At 33.0% G+C, this 16,802-nt stretch overlaps 1 protein-coding gene across 1 annotated transcript in view; it reads right to left on the bottom strand.

The window, feature by feature from the left end:
• LOC143245889 (uncharacterized) overlaps positions 1 to 16,802 on the bottom strand; it is a 60,057-nt gene that overhangs the window by 33,056 nt on the left and 10,199 nt on the right. Inside the window, exon 4 of the mRNA XM_076492142.1 lies at positions 13,226 to 13,359. Within this exon, the coding sequence (XP_076348257.1) occupies positions 13,226 to 13,359 (134 nt within the window). The remainder of the gene's footprint in view (positions 1 to 13,225; positions 13,360 to 16,802) is intronic.

Below are 16,802 nucleotides of genomic sequence, written 5' to 3'. Positions count from 1 at the left end.
TACCTTTTTCAGTTGATAAAGAGTAGTCCGCGAATTGGCTGTGGGTGGTGGTGACTAGCTGCTTTCTCTATAATGTATTACTTCAATATTTGCAAAGATAGCTTTCAAGTTACTTTACTGCTAGCCCTGATAAAGATTCAGTGGCGATACATTGGTTGAAATAGAATGCTATTTGTTCATTAACTCAAGAGTAAAGGTACTACACTCTTACTTTATTACCAAAAGCCCTGATATAACTTTACGTGGATAGAACAACCAACCAATATTTCTATGTTTTGTATAAAACTGTATAGGAAATTACACGTAGCGGTTGTTGAAAGAGATAAAAGTAAAATTCTGTAGGTCAGGCCATCAAGAAGTTAACCACATGTGTATATATATATATATATATATATATATTCAATACATATATACAATTCTCGATACAACGTTTCGGGCAATGTCCTTCTTCAGATATTACTAACTAAACAGTAAAAAGGATTCGTAGAAAATGATTTTTAATCCCAATGTGAGACAATGTCACACAAGCTACTAAGCAATAAATCACGCTTCACCAACAGAAGGAATTATTTACTGTTGTAATAATTACTATCTGGACAAGTTGATTATTCGGTAAAAATATATGCAAAGTTAACCCATTTTAATTCCAAAAGGCATTTTATTTCTTCAACTGAAGAAACACTTAACAGTCACGCACTTGTTAAATTTCTTCTCGTATTACGACAAAATTCAATAATAAATTCGTTAACTTAATAATCGAGCAACACATTATAAAAGACTTATTAACAAATTCAATGATGCTTTATTATTATTGCAATACGCACCCTTCTTCTACTGTTCTATAGAAACTTTGACATCTCAAGCAATCATTACGTCACGTCAAATACAGATACTAAAGAAAGTTTTTAATCATCAGACGTCATACAATGGCATGCCAAACCTCTCTCTAGCAAACAATACAAAATGTTTAAATTAAAAGTACTAAAATATTTACCAACAACAATAACATAACTGATAGTTCAAATGTTTTCGCTATTTTGTACAGTGTAGCCTTTCCGCCCTTAAGTCATGAATTATATTGTTTTCGATTTTAATATAAGTATTGTACTCCAATAAATTCTTATACTTTAAGAAATATAAGAAAAATAAATACCGAACATTATATTTAGACCTAATCCTAGTAATACTGGTGTTACAAAACTAGAAGTTTTCTAAATAATGATAAGAAAGTAAAAGTTACGTGAGCCTTGAAAAATATTTAATTTATGCAAATATGGGTTTAAAAGGGTATGTTTGTTTGTTTTTGAATTTCGCACAAAGCTACTCGAGGGCTATCTGTGCTAGCCGTCCCTAATTTAGCAGTGTAAGACTAGAGGGACGGCAGCTAGTCAACACCACCCACCGCCAACTCTTGGGCTACTCTTTTACCAACGAAAAGTGGGATTGATCGTCACATTATAACGTCCCCACGGCTGAAAGGACGAGCATGTTTGGCGCGACGGGGAAGCGAACCCGCGACCCTCAGATTACGAGTCGCACGCCTTAACACGCTTGACCATGTCGGGCCGGGTTTAATAGGGTATGTTCTTTATAATGTCAGTGGCGGTCTGCAATTGCCTGGTGGTTAGGGTGCTCGACTCTTAAAACTACAAGTCAGAGTTTTGGATCCACTTCAACGAACATGCTCACCCTTTCAGCCCTTAGAGCGTTATAATATAACTCACAATCCCACTACTAATTGATAAAAGAATAGTTCAAGAGTTGGTGTTGGTTCGTAGTGTTGACTAGGTGTCTTTCCTTTTGTCTACCACTGCTAATTTAGGAAAAGGTAGCGCACACAACCATCGAATAATGGCTATAACGCATTTATATTAATTTTATTGGTGACTTTGCCATTCTGTTTATATTTCCTGTTTGTCGTTGTTTTACAATTATCAGTTTTAACCAACTGTTATTATAATATAGCTAACTGTCTTGAACAGGTGTTAGTATTTGTTTAGTAATTAATTTAGAAAAGAAGTGAGGTTAAAATTCATAATCATTAATGATGTTATTAAAAATAATTACTGCTTTAATATAAACATATTTTTATTCGAGAATTTTCAAAACCACTTGGAAGTATTTGGTGTTCTAAAATTACTAACACAGGTTGGATATGTAATATTAAAATAATTTTGAAATCTTGTTACGTAGTTACAGTGTTTTTCTTCAAGTTATTTTGTGCTGTTGTTCTACAAAATGCCGAACTTGTACATGGCCTTCCACATCTTTGTAGAAAAAGTTAAATAATAATTTTAGTTATTTAAATACAGTTGCTAAATGAATATTTATTTTAAATTACAGTTTTTATGTGTCACATGAGATTATTTTACCAAATCTTGGGTGTTTATTTTGAGCAATCTACAGGAAATGCATTGACTAAATATGTAGAAAAGATCAATATTCACTCTTTATTTTAACTGCAAATGATATTTATAATAAAACAGAGCTTATTTTAAAACCGAGATACTTCATGATAGTCACCTTCCCTTATTCAACCCTATTCTATATCTGATTCTTTTACCAGTCTCTCTTAATCCTTTGTTCTAGTTAAGTGAAGTTATGAAAATATTTAAAATCGTAACAGCACCATTCTGATGGACACCATATCTAAACTTAACCTTGTGTTTTGTTTGTTCACCATTGTCGTTCCATGAACTCTTCCAAACTTTTCCCTTAAGCTCTTCTTTAGAATATCCTAAAATTCAGACTTAAGTGATTTTGCAAGGTTGAAATTGATGGGCCTATTGTTCAGGCACAAGATTGGTTTTATTTCTTTAAGGAGAAAAAATAACAACGCTCGATCGATTACAAGTGTTCACCTTTTATCTGTACTACAGTCACGCTCAGGCTGTAAACATAAACTGCCAGAGAAACTACAGTGATCTAGATAGGTGCAGGTGTAGTCCAACGTTGCAGCATAATACTCAGACTTCTTCGTAAATAATAATTGTATCGAATTACTTATATTGCAAACTACTACTTATATATATTTACTAATAAATATAGCTCGTACGATTCAGAAGTGAGAAACAAAAGTCTCGGATACAAATAAGGCGATATAATAATGCACTGCTAACCTAACAAAAATGTTACAATATTAGTTTCGACCTACGCAGATGAATGGTAATTTTTGAACGATTCCACTAGTTTTTATTCTTTAAATATAAATAGTAATCCGTTAAAAGGTTCCATAGCTTTTAACTTTTAAATATGAAAGGTAATCCTTTAAAAGGTTCCATTAGTTTTAATCTTCACATAATACTCGTCCTGACTGAATGGTGAGTAAATTGTGTTACTATTTTAAGTAATAGTAAAACTAATCAGCAAGTCGTTCATTTATTATATTTATATTCATTTATTATATTTATATTATATTTATATTCATTTATTATATTTATATTATATTTATATTCATTTATTATATTTATATTATATTTATATTATATTTATATGATATTTATATTCATTTATTATATTTATATTATATTTATATTCATTTATTATATTTATATTTATTTATTATATTTATATTACATTTATATTATATTTATATTCATTTATTATATTTATATTTATTTATTATATTTATATTATATTTATATTCATTTATTATATTTATATTCATTTATTATATTTATATTTATTTATTATATTTATATTATATTTATATTCATTTATTATATTTATATTATATTTATATCCATTTATTATATTTAGTTGCAGCAAAATGAGCATTTTTTCATGACAATAAAAATATATAAGTTACTGAGTATAATAACTACATCATTGAAATAATGGATAATAATATTATGTTATATTGCATACGTCATTGAATTGTTAAAACATAACAAGTGTCCTACAGAATATTGCCTAAATCAACACTGTCTTTAGCAATTATAACATCCAAGTGTCCCACAGAATATTGCCTAAATCAACACTGTCTTTAGCAATTATAACATCCAAGTGTCCTACAGAATATTGCCTAAATCAACACTGTCCTTAGCAATTATAACATCTTTGGCCCTAAGGAACACTGTAAGAAAAATAAGTAAAATTAAATATCTTTATAAGAACAATAAAAATCAAAATTATACAGATGAAGAAAACCTAGTGAAAGTGCATAACATTTAAATAAGTATTCTTTTCAGAATAACAGTCGTAAAAAGTATTCTTTTAATATAGAAACTAAAATTGTAGTTAGTATGTTAAAATAAAATAATTCAATGTCTATAAACATATTAGATGTCATAAAATCCTTTCAGGAGTGTGTTAAAAGCATTAATAATATGTTTCTGTAGAAATACAAGTAAATGAAAAATAATATACATCTCAAACTTTGCATGCTTTCTTATGAAAATATAGAATCATCTTTGTAAAACATACTCAGTTAAATGTAAGTTGATATCTGTATACAATCCTGTTAAGCACTATTTGACTTTGTAAAATATAAACATAGGTTTGATTCTACATGCAGGATTATAAATATCATCCATACATTCCTTTGTAAGATGTATACACGAACACTATACTTAGTAACAACATCTGCCTATAGAACCATAGTGGCATAATCTGCTTAGTAGCATCATCAGCCTTTGTAAATACACAAATATAAAATGAAATCTGTATGCAATAATATGGGCCTATCTGCCTGTGTAAAACGAATATAATACATCAAGAAACGCCAATAGAATCCTTTGTGTCAACATTCCATCTATAGTAACAGTATCCACATGCAGAACCAGCATGTGAAGAATCAGCATTCTTCTATAGGCTTTAGTAACACCATGCGCCTACAAATTTTAGTAACACCATCATCCTACAAACTTTAGGAGCACCATCCTCCTACAAACTATAGTAACACCATCCTCCTACATACTTTAGTAACACCATCTTTATACAAACTTTAGTAACACCATCTTTATACAAACTTTAGTAACACCATCGTCCTACAAACTTTAGTAATACCATCTTCCTACAAAACTTAAGTAATCTTGTTCGTTTATAGAACCTTATAAACAATATCTGCCTACAATAATGTCATCCATCTACAAACTTTGGTATCACAATCCCTCTATAGTAACTAGTTTTCTGATATCGAACTATGATATTATCCCCCATAAGCTAACCATACTCTCAGGTTACTCTTTGTGGAACTATGACGTATCGTCTTTGATGATATTTTCGTCACTGGTAACGTAATCGTATCTACTTCATCCACCTGTGATCGACACTTGTTTCTCTCTCTGTCGCCTTACTGCATGACAAGTCCCTTTACTACTCAGACCAATACACACAAGAATAACTTCTGTCGTAGGTCAATGAACTTAAAAATAACTTAAGTCGCAAGTATGCTCTTATAATAATTGCTGTGGCTCATTCACATATAAACATGCATAATTTATATATCTATTATGCAAATAAACCTAAGTTGAAAATTACTCGCAAGTGGAATTATTTCTTATAACTTACAAGAAAGACTTAAAAAGTTCTCACACGAATCAATACAGAATGTAATGTCGAAACTATTTCATTCCTACGACCATTTCAATTTTTTTCACTTTTTTATTGTAAAGAAAACAAGACTTAGCTCTGAAAACAATTCCCATTTAATAGAAGTACAGGGAAGGTTGTGCTTGGAAGTATCCAGTTTAGCGAAGCATCAAAAGTCATTAGGCCTAATATTCGTATTTGAAATCATGTTTTACTCTAGATGTCTTAAAGCACTCCTCTTAACAATTCCATTGTGTAATTTATATACTTACTTTGTCTGCTCTGCTTAATCTATGACCGATGAAATGCACCTGGAATGTTTACATATGTAAGTTCCAGGGGCGTAGATCCTGGGGGAGATGGGTGGGATACATCCCCCTTCATTTTAGGTGGGGGGTATGGTGCATACAATCATCCTCCCTACAGTTTGGCCTGTTGAATTGTTTTATTGCATCACAGGCCTACAAATTGTGTGTTTGTTCTTGTGATTCTCGTATTCTTACCAATCGAATTACACAATTAGGCCTAGATGTCGGCTTTTTCAGTAGCCGAAATGTACATCTTTAATATAGGCGTGCTTCTAAGCTTTTCGATCTAAGCGATAATTCATATCAGTCAGTAGGCCTAAGTATACATGCAAGGCTTGCAAGCACTATCACAGAATCTACCTACGTCTTGTACGTGGTGTAAGATTAAGTAAAATTTTCATCACAACAGATTGAACAGAGCATGAAATTCGAAAATATTACTCCCAAGCGTAAACTCTTGTGATCTAGATCTGGTAGGCCATTTGTAGCTTGTAGCTGCATCAATCTTATGTGTATATTGTGCGGTTTTCCAACGCCATTTGTTCTTATGCATGTCTAGCCGGTTTTACTGTCGAATGCCTTGATCTCCTTAGCTGCCGAATCCGCTCGCCGACCATAGTGTACGTTTAGCGTACAGTTAACGACAGGTTCGGGCCGCTCGGATCCAGACACGCCCTACATCACACCCCTCCGCTCCCTTCAGTCTAAGCCTCGACTTTACAACAGGGCTCATTAGACCTGTGTTTGTGGCCCTCATTAATCCATGAAATTTCAGATTATCACCGCCCTCTAATAAAGTGCTGATGCTTTATGGTAAAAGAACAATATATTCTCTTATCATAGATAGTAAAAATATTGTATTTTCTTGTATAACTAAAACACAAAAGGAGCGATTTCAACGGCCTGAAGCCTCTACTCGAATTGTATTGCTAGTTTTTGTTTAGGTATTTTTATTTAATAGACGTGCTTATAGACATTATATCACAACGTGTTTGCCTTTTGATGAGCTTTAACAAGAATATAACACATTTGTGATTGTTTAAGTATTTTTAAAGAAACTTGTAATTACTTGTTTTGTAACTAGCACACATTACTGTCCAGCGATGCCCAGGTGGTCAGTCGGCTTGGTAGTCACTGTGAGGTTCGCGCGTTCGACTTAAATACATTGTACAGTTCAGTCCTACCTCCATTCTGTTCTATCTTCGTTCGTTGTACGTTAGAGTTTTTCAATAAAGACTGTATTTTAGCCTGTTGAGTCATCTGGGAAACAGATTCCAATTATGACAAGCAAGCGTCTGAAACTTTCCGATATTAGACAGTTCTACAAGCCAGTTACTGGTACTACAAGTGACAATGTAGATAATCCAACAACCTCAAGCAAAGGAATAGAAATTTGCCATACAGAGGAAATACCATGTTCATCAAAGGACGAGTCTGAAAATGCTTGTGCAACTATTGCACATCATGAACCACCAGATAGTTGTGAAACAAGTTTGTGCAATGATGAAAAATCTGACACTCCACAGATACAGTGTGGAAAGCCATATCATCCATACGCACAAATAATACCACGACAATCTCAAAATATCAACTTCCATGGCAAGTGGTTTGATGAATTCCCATGGCTGCACTTCGATAATCAGACTCAAAAAGTCGTATGCTTTCATTGTGCCAAGGCAGAAAATAGAGGCCTTTTTACAGGAAAATTGGAGAGGCCAGTGGAGTATACCTTCATATCTACCGGTTTTTGCAACTGGAAAAAGGCAAAACAGAAATTCAACGAACACCAATCCTCCTCTCAGCACAGATTCGCTATATCTCCAGAAGGTTCACTTGATGTAACTCCAGTGACTGTCCAGCAACATGATGGAAAAAAGAAGCAACAGGAAGAATGCAAAAGAAGTCCAGCGAAAATATTCAGAAGTTTACGTTTCTTACTGCGTCAAGGTTTAGCATTACGTGGACATACTGATACGGAGGGGAACTTTCTGCAGTTAATGAAGTTCCTGGAAGAGGAAGATCCTGGGTTGATGGCCTACTTGTTAAAGAAAACCACATTCTCATCACCCCAGGCTCAGAATGAAATAATGGAGATGTTCAGCCATCAAGTACTGAGGAAGATAGCACACGAAGTGCAGCAAAGTAAAATCTTTGCATTAATGGTTGATGGCACTCAAGCTGTTACAGGTGCCAAACAGGAAGCAATATGTGTACGATACATAGATGAGAACCTTGACGTCCATGAGACATTTCTTGGTTTGTGCAGTGTTTCCAATACAAGTGGTGAAACAATATCCTCAACTGTACTTGATGTACTGACTAGACTCAATTTACCACTGTCAGGATTAAGAGCACAAACTTATGATGAAGCCGCTAACATGAATGGTGCGTACAGTGGATGCCAGGCAAAAATAAAAGAGAAGCAACCGTAGGCTTTGTTTTTTCACTGCGGAGCACACAAGGCTAATTTAATAATGCAACATGCAGTTGAAGCTTGTGAATGTGTTCGAGATTCTATCCAGTGGGTACATGAACGTGGTGTCTTGTTTCAGAGGTCAGGCAAATATAAGACAATCTTTGAAAATATTATATCGTCAGACAGCCACAATGGTCCAGTTAAATACATCTGCCCACTGTATCCAATACGCTGGTTGTGCCACCTATCTGCAATTACATGTGCTAATGATCACAACAGTGACATTGTTGATTCTTTGTCTCAATTAGCAAATGAAAAATCAGATGTAGCAGTGAAAGCACGAGGTCTGCTGGACAGATTTGACAAAAGAAAGACAATTTTAGGATTGTTGATGGCTCACCATCCATTAGCTGCATTAGAGGAATTAAACCGTGCATTCCAAGCAAAATCAGTGACAGTATCTGGAATGATTGAAGCATCTGCAATGACAGTAGAGCAATTGCAGGTATTACAAACAGAGGACAATTACAACAAGATATTTGATGAAGCTGAGAAGAAGGTAACTTCCGTAGATCTGGTGCCCATTGAACTACCACGCATTGGCAAACCCCCCAGAAGGATCACAGGTAATGGCTCAGCACAACATTCTGCAACAGCTAGAGATTACTACAGAAGCCAATTTTGAATTTGTGGACACAGTCATAGAACATCTGACCACTAGATTCAATGCAGGCAACAATGACTTGAGGCAATATCTGGCACTTGAGAACATGATCACATCTGGCAAGATTGAAAACTCGATTATAAACTTCTATCCAGAAATCTCTGCACAACGGCTCGAGTTTCAGTTGCCCATGTTCAAAGGAACAACAAAAGCAGTATCTCTGAAAGGTGCGAAGGAGGCTTACTGTAAAATGCATGAGCCAGCAGATGTTTAGTGAAGTGTTTCTTCTCATGAAAATTTTGCTTGTATGTCCAGTATCCAGCTACGAATGTAAACGCAGCTTTTCAGCATTAAGACGGTTGAAGACGTGGTTAAGGTCAACTATGTCTCTGTGCCACCTCAACCATGTGGCAGTTTGTCACACTCACAAAGATGAGGTCGACAAGATAAATATAGAAGAGCTTATGAAAGAATTCATAAACAGATCATCACAAAGGAGGTCTACGTTTGGGAACATATAGACTAGAGGACTAAATGAATCTTACTTCAATGAAAAGTATAAATAATTGTGTGCTACATTGTATTGATGTGTAATTTTTAAGAGTTCACAAAAACATTTTAATTATTTTTATCAAACAACATGAACAGTTTTTCAGTAGATATGAACTTATCAAGGGTAATTACTAATTTTATTAATATTTGAAAATGTAATTCATGCAATGAAAGTTATTAGTAACCTTGTCAAGTATAATGGCCATCTTTTATACTGTGCAATGTGCAGGAATAAATTCATGTGGCAGTTAATTTGTGACACATTTGTCTTTATCGTATTAACATTTTGAAAACTTTTCACAACACCTCACTTATACAAACTTACATGGAAACCTTGAAGTATCGTGGCAACAAGATTACTTTGTGACTGCATGTTTACAGCTTTCAGGTTCACGTAATCAGAGATTACCAATTTGAAAATTGAACAGTCCACATAAGTGGTTGCAAAAATCATCCCCTTCATCGGGTGTAAAAAATCTACGCCCCTGTATGTAACGCAAGAACTGCAGCGAATTTAACTTAAATTTATGTTGTTATCATTACTTGCGCTACTCTTCGCATACAGACCCATGAACATGAGATGATATCAAAGTTTGCTTTAGTAGATATAAGTATAACTGACGGGCTTGAAAGGCATTTTACTAGTGATACATTTTGAAGGAACTGTCTTATCTTCTCCATTTTACTAGTGATACATTTTGAAGGAACTGTCCTATCTTCTCCATTTTACTAGTGATACATTTTGAAGGAACTGTCCTATCTTCTCCATTTTACTAATGATACATTTTGAAGGAACTGTCCTATCTTCTCCATTTTACTAGTGTTGAAGGAATTATCCTATCTTCTCCATTTTACTAGTGATACATTTTGAAGGAACTGTCCTATCTTCTCCATTTTGCTAGTGATACATTTTGAAGGAACTGCCCTATCTTCTCCGTTTTACTAGTGATACATTTTGAAGGAACTGTCCTATCTTCTCCATTTTGCTATGCACTTCTCAAGCCATTTTTTCTTCCAATATTATTATTACTTTCAGTTAATTTATAATGAAAGAATCGTATCAAAAAGTAAGTTTAAAAAAATAAAGTTTAATTGATTACTGAGAGACCCAGATTAAAGGAGAAACCAAATGATTGTAGCTGTTCGGAATCTGATAGACCCAGATCAAAGGAGAAACCAAATTACTAACTGTTCGGAATCTGATAGATCCATATTAAAGAAGAAACCAAATGACTGTAACTGTTCGGAGTCCACCTTTTCAACCCCTTCCCACATGACTGAAAGAGAAACACATATTTATGAAAACTAGTTATCTCAGGAGAGAAAAGAAACACGTTTACTTCTATGTCGGCCAGGCATGGCCAAGTGTGTTAAGGCGTGCGACTCGTAATCTGAGGGTCGCGGGTTCGCATCCCGGTCGCGCCAAACATGCTCGCCCTTTCAGCCGTGGGGGCGTTATATTGTTTCGGTCAATCCCACTATTCGTTGGTAAAAGAGTAGCCCAAGAGTTGGCGGTGGGTGGTGATGACTAGCTGTCTTCCCTCTAGTCTTACACTACTAAATTAGGGACGGCTAGCACAGATAGCCCTCGAGTAGCTTTGTGCGAAATTCCAAAACAATACTTCTATGTCAGTATGAAACAACCATTTCACACGAGCCTAATAGTTTGTAATATTTGTACAATATGGTCTAATAGCTTGTTTTATAAATATTTCCTTAGCCATTTGACAAATAAAACGTTATTATAACGTTGTATTTATTACTAATATTACTATTGGTATTTCTGTTATATGCCTATCGCTTGAAATGAAGATTATTTTATAAAAGCATTATGATTTTAATCAGTGATGTCGAACACTTGTAGAGAAATATATATGTAAAAACGGCTCGTTTGGGTTGAGAAAATATTTCACAAAGACGAAAGTAGTTGTGAACTATTTCCATGACATGGAGGCTGAATTCATTAAGGACTGAATAGGTCTTTAAGTGATAATGTCCATTTATTTTGACAGTCAGAGGTCTGTTTTGACCCTATAAAATTTGTCCTCAAGACCACTAAATACTTAATCTGTCCTGATTATAGAAACTTTTACTGTGGTTTTGCATTTAAAATCTCACTAGAATAGGATATATTTAATATTACTTTCGATCTACCTACTTAGAGCGAAACAACAAATGAACTTGTTAATCAGTATGACTAAATACATTGTTATGTTATTAGCTGTGTATACCATTGTTCTTAACGATGTTTCTAGTGAGAATCTCACTAATATCTAACAAAATCCAGCCTCCTTAGAAGATTTAAGTTAGTCCTAAATACACACACTAAGATAACAACACAAAACAATCTCTATAATAATTAACAAGATTAGACATTTGTAAATATTCTAATAATATTGCTAATTAAAGTAACAATAAAGGAATGAGTTTTGTTTGTTTGTTCATTTGCAGTTAAGCGGCAGTTTAAACAATAGGCTATCTGTTGTTGGATGAATTTTGTGTTTACAATGCTATAGGAGAAGCCTCGTTTGAGAACATGAAAGTGAGTTTATGAAATATTGTAATGGTGAATTGTTATTTTTTGTTGTTAAACCCAAAACTACACAATGACTTGTACTTTCTGTATCCATGCTGTGAGCTCCGTAGATAGATGTGTATCACTGTGTAGAAACCTGGATAATTGAAATGATTATATATAAATAAGTATAGATCTGCAACTTGTGGGTTAAATTTACCTCTCATTGGAGATCGTGGTATTTGTTGGAAAAGAAAGAGTTGTGAAGTAAGCCGTAAACACTGTAAGTTGTAAGTTGTGAGCTGTAAACACTTTAAGTTGTGAGCTGTAAACACTGTAAATTGAGAGCTGTAAACACTGTAAGTTGTGAGCTGTAAACACAAGTTTATTGTGAAACAATGGTAATTGCTCTAGAGATATTATGATAGAAAGTTCTTGTCTCCTGACATAGTGCATTAATTTATCAGGATAATTAAAATACGGTTGATGAAAGACGTTTTAATGCAATCAATAGAAATACTGGTCAGTGAAATCAAATGTTTCTATTATTAAAACTTCAGAGCTTATAATTAATTCTCTCTTTATATTCAATAGAATTACCGATGATAATGAATAGATTAATACATATTCTCATTTAAGTAATTTACGGATCACGTTGTAAGATTTAACAGAATGTACAGAAAATGTAATATTTTAATGTATAATTTTTTTCTGAAATGGGTTTAACGTCTTTTGTTTTTTAAATTTAACCGACCCATACGTTTTACTTCAAGTTGTAATATAAAACTGTTAGCAAATGAAAACGAAGTTGTCTTTGTTTTATCAGCGGGATTGATAAGAGAAAATGTTTCTCACATGTCCAATATAATGTAAATAATCTAAATGTTCAGTAACTTTTAACTGTTCTTAATCGAGAATTTAAATATGTGATTTTATTTCGCTGTTATCTAAACAGAATCACTTTTAAATTAATTTGTTCATTATAATTAATTAAAACTTTACTGGATGAGGTTATATTTAACAGCATAATTGATACTTTTCCTATGACACTTTAAGGCATTTCCTATATTTAAGACTTTTACACAGTGATTCCCGTGACTCTTCGTTAGTTGTGGTATTTTTTAAGTCAAGTAATCAAGGTTTCTGGCTTGAAACAATAAAACAAATCATTCACTCTTTTGTCGTCTTCTTGTCCCGATTCACACACACTCAATAAGACGTAGCCATGTGAAACGTACTGGAACCTCATTGATGTACCATAGTAATATCGCCGCTGGTTTCGACTTGGCGGAAGTGCAGTTCACAGAGACGGTATCTCCGATCCGGTATTTTCCGTTTTTTCCCGTTATCTTTGGAGCCTCTGTCGGTAGAGCTAAAATGTAGAAGAAAAAAAAAAGGACATAAAAACTTAACGTTAAGAACAGCATGCAAGGGTAAAATGGATTTTTAATTAAATAGAATGGTATGAGTTTGTTTCAAGATGGAATAAATATTAATTTATTGTGTGTACAGTTAAATGTAAGGAGAAATAAACCGAATGCACTAATTTCAAATGACCATATTCTTTCAGTATCTCAACAAACAATAACAGATTATTCTGTAGTGTGTATGCATATAAAGTTGTGTTACCATTACTGGTCGGTTTAAATAATCATCAATCTTTGATGTTTTGTTTTCTTCGTTTCATTTATCTAAGTCCAATATTCTCCCTAGATATTTAAAGACAAAACTACGTGGCGCTATAATCACTAGTTTTTTTGTTTTTGTGTGTGTTTTGGTTTATAGAAACTACGACATCACAGGTACGAGCATGATTTTAGTTTAATGAAACAGCTATACGATCAAGGACACTGTGGTCGTCAGATTTATGGTAAGACTTGAAACACTATGAAAGTTAGTTTCTTGAGTTTTAAATAAATTCTAACGATCTATAACTGTTTCTGTGTGTGATGTTTAAAGAAATGTCTATACAATCTATGACACTATTCTTAAGTGTGATGTTTAAATAAATGTCTATACGATCTATGACACTATTCTTAAGTGTGATGTTTAAAGAAATGTCTATACGATCTATGACATTATTCTTAAATGTGGTGTTTAAAGAAATGTCTATACGATCTACGACACTATTCTTAAGTGTGATGTTTAAAGAAATGTCTATACGATCTATGACACTATTCTTGAGTGTAATGTTTAATGAAATATCTATACGACCTATGACACTATTCCTGAGTGTGATATTTAAAGAAATGTCTATACGATCTATGTCACTATTCCTGAGTGTGATGTTTAAAGAAATGTCTATACGATATATGACACTATTCTTGAGTGTGATGTTTAAAGAAGCTACAAATTTTCATGTGTCAATGACACTGCATTTTATGAATGATATGAACGGAATCAAAAACTTTACAGAAAGTTTATCCAGACAGCTTGTAGTTATAATTATGTTTATTTTATAGTAATACTTTATGTTTGAGTTAAATCCCAAACTTCTCTTCCTAATGTTTGAAGAAATCTAAACATAATGCATTAGGATCAAAGAAACAAAGCTAACTACATCTAATACTTAACTGTTTGTTTGAAGTTATGGTTAAGAACGAACCGTGGTTAACGCAATATCTAAACTTTATACAAAAGCCAGTGTGTCACACCACACTTAATTTCTCGAAATAGAAGGGTCATAAAAGTCAAATTTGTTTATCCACATCGGATAATTCCATTATTGTCTCCACATTACAGTTTTAGTGAGGGGAGTAAAAGGGAGTGTGGTGAAACCTTATATTTGTAGTAAGTGTAGAGAAAATTTAATCTACAGCAAAATGTATAACATGTATCGGAAAAAAATATCGATTCACTTTTAAACTTAAATCGTTCTTCAATTAAGCTATTTTCTATTATCTAAGTTTTTAATAACAAACAAACCTCTTTAATCAACGAAGAATCTGCAATAAGAAATCGACAAATATTTTTCTAGTTTTGTTGTCTATGAATTTTATTTTATACCTTCAGTACATAGACATTACGTTATATTGTTGTTTATAAGCAACATGACATAAAAGCCATTTTGGAAGGTAGTGTTATCAAAACCCATTGATTTCTCTTCTTTTTCTTTAATTAGAAGTCGTTAATGTAAATGATTTTTTTACCATTAATTATTCTATGAGTTCGCCACTAGTTAATTTCATGAATGATCTTAATTTTGATTATCTGACAAAGAAATTCATCGAAATTTGACTACCTCGACTGAACTTTTCTGCTTCTTTGTAGGTAAAAATTTAATTTTGCAAAATTTATTTATTTCAGTTATCTATCAAATAAGAGGTTAGGATATACTATGCAATGCAGTTGGTAATACTTGCTCTATCATTTTTGAAGGGATCATACAAGTTAGTTTAATAATGAAGGGGTACATGACTAAAGTTAGAAAGTGTTTGAAAATTAAAAATACTTTAACTTTCATCAAATATTTTACATAAATATGTAGTAATAGCAACGTGTTTGTAGCAAAACTAGCGAAAGAAACCTTATGAGAATTTTATCATAAAATTGTCAGGGTTTCTTTAAGTATACATGTCTGTGACTTGTTGTCGATTCAAACAATAAACAGACAGTACATAATCCACTTTTTAACTCCATATAATGAAAACAAGTTAAATGTGCGTGCAAAAAGTCTTTATACTGTAAAATATTTCAGTTGTATCAGACTTTTAAGGATTCTCTTTTATTGTAAAATGTCAACACAAGTTAATTCAAGTACTTTAGAATCCAAATGATAGGACGAATTGTTTTTCTCTGTTCTGTTTCTTACTATACAATCTGCGTTACCTCCACGGTTACCACAGCTGTATCTCGAAATTTAAATCATTGTCTCAACGTCCACACATACACGTTATATATCGCTCATTAAGGTTAATCACTCACACGCTGGCAAACTTCACGTTTTCTAACTTATCTCTGACTGAACTTCATGTTTCTCTATTTAATTTCACTCGTTGGTTATATTTTGATCACTTGAAGCTTCAAACGTTCTAAAACGACGCCAGAGATGTATAATATAACAATACTCAGTTAGAATAGCGAGAAAAATATCGAAGATTCGAGTAACGTGACATAAACTTAGACAACAAAGTGATTTCAAACACGACGCACAATCCGTAAAGAGTTGCGTAACGAAAATTTTTACAAGTAACATTTTTAAAACGATCAATATACCACTATGCTGTTGTGCAACAAAGAATTATGAAGTATTACGTCACAAAATAAACCAAATAATAATTCTTACATTAAACAATTTTGCATATCCAACAAAAATAGTCAGTCTAACATGATATCTTAAACAACTCATTCTGTTTCAATAAACAACTACACTTACGTTATGTTTGTAAAAAAATTATATTTGCCTTTTAGCTTTCGCTATTTAATGTCTTAGAACTTAAAATAGGTATTAGAAACTTATTAGAGACTATTGTATCGTCAAACTAGACAATATTTTAGTTTCGTGGAAGTTTATCGTTAAACATTGTCACTCAATTCAATCGAAGAACGACTTTTTTTTATTTTGGAAACACCAAATATGAGTGTGATATACACAACCAAAGTAAATAAATATAAGAACTACACTGTTATTGAGACATTAATAGCATACCTAGTCAATGTTACTTTCATACATAAATTGGGAAAAGTAGACTTTACGGGGTAAATATCGTAAACCTCGTGATGTCGAGAAAACCCACTTGTAGAGAAAAATATATATGTAGAAATGGCTCGTTTATGTTGAGAAATTATTTTACGTAAATGAGCGAACAACGTTTC

The sequence above is a fragment of the Tachypleus tridentatus genome, chromosome 3 (genome assembly GCF_004210375.1).
Source record: "Tachypleus tridentatus isolate NWPU-2018 chromosome 3, ASM421037v1, whole genome shotgun sequence".
In the NCBI taxonomy this organism is placed as follows: Eukaryota; Metazoa; Arthropoda; class Merostomata; order Xiphosura; family Limulidae; genus Tachypleus; species Tachypleus tridentatus.
This window is presented reverse-complemented; position numbering and strand designations above follow the sequence as displayed.